Source organism: Toxorhynchites rutilus, chromosome 1 (genome assembly GCF_029784135.1).
Source record: "Toxorhynchites rutilus septentrionalis strain SRP chromosome 1, ASM2978413v1, whole genome shotgun sequence".
Classification (NCBI taxonomy): domain Eukaryota; kingdom Metazoa; phylum Arthropoda; class Insecta; order Diptera; family Culicidae; genus Toxorhynchites; species Toxorhynchites rutilus.
In genome coordinates this window covers 196616526-196621933 of record NC_073744.1, presented here as the reverse complement: position 1 = coordinate 196621933, position 5408 = coordinate 196616526, and the positions used below count along the sequence as shown (strand labels likewise).

Sequence of the window (5408 nt, the reverse complement as noted above, 5' to 3'; positions counted from 1 at the left end):
ATGCGAAATGTTCCCTGTACAAACCGCTCAGGACGGTTATCCTCTACGGGCACGAAACGTGGACAATACTCGAAGAGGACCTGGGATCACTCGGAGTGTTGGAACGACGTGTGTTAAGAATCATTTCCGGTGGTGTACAGGAGGACGGCGTATGGAGACGAAGGATGAACCACGAGCTCACGCAACTCACCGGTGAGGTGAAGCCAGTGTCCCAAAAGCGATCAAAGCTGGAATGACAGGCTGGGCAGGACATGGTGTAAGAATGTTGGACAACTATCCTACAAAAATGGTGTTCACCGAAAGTTCGGTTGGTACGAGACGACGAGGAGCGCAACAAGCAAGGTGGATAGACCAAGTGGAACAGGACGTGGTGAGCGCGAGTTGCCCGCGGAATTGGAGAGAGATAGCCACCAACCAATAAAAATGTGTATTTTGTTGTAATAAACTAAAATTTATAGTCTCTCCGTATTAACCAAAACAATATTATACGCGTTCCGCTATTTTAATCGCCGTCCGACAGCCAAATTTAATTACGTCGGTTAGTGCCTTGTAGAAAGGCGCTTGTTCCGCCCCTTCATCCAGCCCGATATCGTGATGCTCCTGCTCTTCGTCCCGGAAGCGTGCAATAATATCCAGCAGTTCGTGATCCTTGAAGCTCGGGTCTTCCATCAGCTTGCGCAGTTGATCGTTGTAGTGGTCCACAATCACGGACTCGACCGCTACCGTGCAGGCCATGGCAGCTTTCTCACCTAGCAGAGCCGTTCCCGCACCAAGTGCGAACCCAGCTATGTTCCAGAAGGGCAACAGAGCGGTCGGACGGGCACGATATTTGCTCATCAGCCGGTCGAACTCAGCCTTGTGGACCTTTTCCTGCTCCCACATGTGCCGAATTGTGTCGCCCGCCTTGGTGTGTCCTGTGGTTTATAATCAAATAAAACATTGCTCATTTGGCTCTCAATTTCTTCACATGAATCCTTACCCAAGACAGCCAACTGGCCTTTGTAGATTTGATTGGCCCCGAGTTCGCCTGCATGATCCACCCTAATGATGCGATCAATCATTTCGGAGCAAGGTTTTGCACCCTTGCCAGTGGCGCTGTGAATTCCGCGCGACAATACCGCACTAAATTTCAACATCTTGCCACCCTGGACCCCGGCTATGCAATAGATTATTTTCACTGATTTGGAACTGACAAAGATAATGCAATTTTCGCAAACTCGTAATACTGTTTATTCAAGCGAAATAAGCAAAACAAATCGAATACCAGCTCGCATCTCGTTGGATATTCTCTCCATCTGAGAACTCTGAGAACTGTCAAACCGGCAATTCCTACCGAAGTTCTCTTCCTTCGGTAGCAATTTGCAAAGCAAAACAAGCTTTGACAGCTTGCTTGCGAACAACAACAACACAACCATTCACTGAGTAGACATTCAGAAGCTAAACAACGAGCAGGCAGCAGAGCAAAATGGCATCTCCTTTGGAAAATTTGGAAAATCACCTGGAAATGTTCATCGAAAATGTTCGCCAAATACGGATTATTGTGAGCGATTTCCAGCCCCAGGGACAGAACGTGCTGAATCAGAAGATGTAAGTGGTTGAAAATTTTAACTTTGCGTTCTAAAGTAATGCCTTCTCTCGCCATAGTCAATCACTCGTTACGGGACTGCAGGAGATTGATAAACTCAAGAACCAGGTGGATGTGAACGTGCCACTGGAGGTGTTCGATTACATCGATCAAGGCCGGAACCCGCAGCTGTACACCAAGGATTGTATCGATAAGGCACTAACCAAGAACGAGGAGGTCAAGGGGAAGATCGATTCCTACCGGAAGTTCAAGAGTAATTTGCTGAAGGAACTGAGCGACACATTCCCGGGCGAGATCAGCAAGTACAAGGCGATTCGGGGCGATGAATAGTATTAGAAAGGGTTTCTTCCGCGATGTGTTGAGAGATCTATTTGTAGGATGTGTATTTTTATTATTTTCAAAACGAATTTGCTATTTTGAAATATAATATTCGAAATTAATCGACCCTTTTATTACGAGACATCAATCGATAAGACATATTATAGAAATCGAGTCGATAAGAATTTTACTCGTTAGCTCTATCACATTTACTTATTATTGTCACTGTTTTACTATTATAGATACCGAACAAGTCGATAGCAACGACCGATTGAAGGCTATCACTGTGCAACTGTTATACGTTTTCGAATTGTTTGTTTTGCTTGATGCATATTTTTAGAGAATTATTTGTTCACATTTGGTTTGCGTCCCTGGTATTTTTCTTTGGAGACATTCCCGAAACGCTTAAATATATGCAACCGAAACATATGAATTTCGAGCTCGGTAAAAGATTATCTGGATTACAAAATACAAAATTTTGCTGTGATAGTGATTGTATCGGGCCCTACTATATAATTCGAATCGAGAAGTCCCCAGCAAACATTAAATCGTATAATTTTGCACGTGCCAAGTCTTACAAGAAATCCGAATAAATCATAATCGCATATAATATCAATCAAAGAATGTATCTTGTGTATCTGAAATCGCATTAAATGTAAAAACTCAATTTGGAATACCATTAGGGGCTGTCCACATACCACGTGGACAGAAAAATCGTGTTTTTGAACCCCCCCCCCTCCCCCTCCGTGGACAAACGTGGACATTTACTATACCCCTCCCCCTGTTGTCAACGTGGACATTACACCAATTATTTCTAAAAAAATCCAAATAAAATTGAACCTCTCTTAAATTTCATTTTGGGATTGATTCTATTTTGTGTTCTATAGTTTTATGGATAACAATGTTAGCTTAAATAATAATAGCGGTTTATTTTAAATTCGTTTATTCTCTATCCAGCATTCTCCGGGAAGTTATTTGTATCGCTCTTTAGTTTCTTCTAAATTCCATTTATGCTGTCAGGTTGTTTTTACCGCTGAAATCCATATAAAAAAATCACTTGAGAATCTATTCTCGGGAATTCTTTTTTTCTTATTCTTATTATCATTCTTTATAATCATATACAATTATTTGCCAATTTTATTTATTTGGTTGAGCTGTAACAGTTCGGCTGAAAAATTCATAAGGTTGACGTCTAGATGGAACCTCTTGCAAAAATATACTTGACAATCACAAAGCACCATCATGGATACGTGTCAAAATTTGACAGCAATCGGTCGATTGGCTCGTGAGTTACAGCATTGAGAGTGAAGCAACTTTTATTATTGTGAAAAAATTGAAAAATCACAAACGAATGAAAACTATGGCAACATTGCATGAATTGGGCTTCGAATTGCTTCCGCATCCACCGTATTCTCCAGATCTGGCCCCCAGCGACTATTTTCTGTTCGCAGACCTGAAGAGAATGTACGCTGACAAGAAATTTAAGACCGATGATGAAGTGATTACCGAAACCGAGGCCTATTTTGAGGAAAAACCGAAAGATTACTATAAAAATGGTATCGAAAAGTTGCAAATCGTTTTACTGTGTTACTTTTCATCCGAACTGTTATATGTTTTCAAAAAAAAATCAGACAATGAAATCTAGGGCTTCATTACGAAATCGTTATTGGAATCGCAAGACAAAGCAGCAGTGATAAAAAATCGATATCGGTATCATCATGATGTTCAAGTTATAAGAATGTCGTGTTAAATTATGTAGTGTTAGTTTGTTTAACACACAAATGGCGGCTCAAATGAACAATAAACCTGTATCGTGATCGCTGGCTTCATCTACCAATGATTTTTCTGTTCAACCTCGTAAGACTTGGAAAATATTAGGTTGTTCCCGAATTCGTGCCGACTTTAAGGGGAAAAATCCAAAGTATCATTCTTACAAAGACACAATTATTCGAATGTATTGGGTCATTTAAAAAGTATTCGCGTTTTTCTGTTTAATTTCTGAATGTTTTTTTGATGTAGGACTACGTCTAAAAATTTCGGACGCTTATATCTCGATCATTTCTTAATAGATCGCAATTATGTTTGCAAGGTCTGGGATAAACCATGGATGCATCAAAAATTCCCAACTAATCGCCCTAATTTTTTGGAGCGTCATCAAAAATTTATGTGACACTTTTCTGTTGATCGATTCTGGTGGTTTCTTCCATAATCGCCTCGTGAAATCTATGCAGTTGTGAACCGTACAACACGGAATTAACCTTTTGGCCATGTAACTCCTCATAATCGGAGTTTCGCTTCCAGTTCCACCATACACACCGCGTCCCTTTTTGTGTAATCCTGGCTTTGATGTTATTTGCAGTGGTTTGTCTTGCTTATCCCATGATCTTTGCAAACAATATCGTATTTTACCCATTTCTATACACCGTGATCGATTTTCTGATGAAAATTCAGTCCAAAATTTACAAAATGTAGCAAAAATTTACTATAATTCATGTGGCTTCCAAACATCGAGTTTCTTTACGAAGTTTTTTTTTAATATTGATTGGTTAATTCTTATGCCTAGTTTACACAGTGTAAGGTATTGCTGAATCGATCCTTCCGCAATTTCAAAACCCAACCTCCCAACACTTGTTTGGTTTCTCGTAAAAAAACTGGACAAGGTTCTTTTCCATGCTACCCAATGGGCCGAAATTATTGCGCTCATGAAAAGTGGCCTGAAAAATTGATAACCGGAAAGTGCAATATCTGGTGATGATGGCGGGTGAAATAGCACTTCTCAGGCAAACCTAACATTTTCGGCCAGGTTGTCAAAGAGAAGGAAGATTGACACTGTCCTGATGGAATATGACGTCTATTTTATTGGCTAATTATGTTAGTTTATTCTGGACTTTAGTTTCGTTTAGTTATAAGCAGTTCTTGTTAGAATCTATCGAAGCTCTGTAGAAGCACATTAAACGGAATTCCTTTCCAATCTCACCAGACACAAGACGCAAAAGTATGGAACCGATATATTGTAGATTTATAGAAATCGCATCAACCGTTTACACTAGCGTGAACTTCTATAATGAATATATTCATATTTTCGGTGAATTTATTCACCTGAAGTAGAACTGCATCCAACTTCAGTGATTTCTCTCCAGTGAGAAATTCACAAGCGTTTACATATGGTGAATTTATTCAAGTTATATATACCTCGAATAAGTGTATCATATTTATTCTCGTCTGTTTACACCTTTTTTCACGTGAATAAATCCATCTATAGCTATAGATCTCCCTAATGTAAATCCGCCATAACATACTTTGGTGGTATCTTCGTCCTGGCGGAATGTATGATCCTCTTCTGCCAATGTAAATAAATCCATCACTCTCAGTTCATGTGCGTTACATTCAAAATACACATTTCAGCGAAACAGTTCAACAATATGAAAAAATATGGTCTCTTATTGATAAATACGGAGTACTCGCAAGGGGCGGCAAGATTGAAATTTGATAAAAATGCAGAGCA

General features: G+C 39.9%; 2 protein-coding genes across 2 annotated transcripts; one reads left to right on the top strand and one right to left on the bottom strand.

Annotated features, from left to right (window-relative positions):
- Positions 1-430: 430 nt before the first annotated feature.
- Positions 431-1271, bottom strand: LOC129762179 (5-demethoxyubiquinone hydroxylase, mitochondrial). Its single transcript, XM_055760205.1, has 2 exons — positions 980-1271; positions 431-914 (listed from the first exon to the last, which is right to left on the bottom strand). The coding sequence occupies exons 1-2, from the start codon at positions 1134-1136 to the stop codon at positions 484-486; spliced, it is 588 nt and encodes a 195-aa protein (XP_055616180.1). The 5' UTR covers positions 1137-1271; the 3' UTR covers positions 431-483.
- A 125-nt stretch (positions 1272-1396) lies between these two features.
- On the top strand, positions 1397-2025 carry LOC129762182 (mediator of RNA polymerase II transcription subunit 10). The gene is made up of 2 exons (XM_055760209.1): positions 1397-1587; positions 1645-2025. Exons 1-2 carry the CDS (start codon positions 1466-1468, stop codon positions 1913-1915), a joined length of 393 nt encoding a protein of 130 aa, XP_055616184.1. The 5' UTR covers positions 1397-1465; the 3' UTR covers positions 1916-2025.
- The last annotated feature ends 3383 nt before the right edge of the window (positions 2026-5408 follow it).

What these genes read in the sequence shown, in the direction of transcription:
- LOC129762179 (XM_055760205.1), bottom strand. Translation starts at nt 1,136, where the DNA reads ATGTTGAAATTTAGTGCGGTATTGTCGCGCGGAATTCACAGCGCCACT. An exon ending in AGGCCAGTTGGCTGTCTTGG is followed by an intron (nt 915 to 979) that starts GTAAGGATTCAT and finishes TATAAACCACAG; the next exon opens with GACACACCAAGGCGGGCGAC.
- LOC129762182 (XM_055760209.1), top strand. Translation starts at nt 1,466, where the DNA reads ATGGCATCTCCTTTGGAAAATTTGGAAAATCACCTGGAAATGTTCATC. An exon ending in AACGTGCTGAATCAGAAGAT is followed by an intron (nt 1,588 to 1,644) that starts GTAAGTGGTTGA and finishes CTCTCGCCATAG; the next exon opens with TCAATCACTCGTTACGGGAC.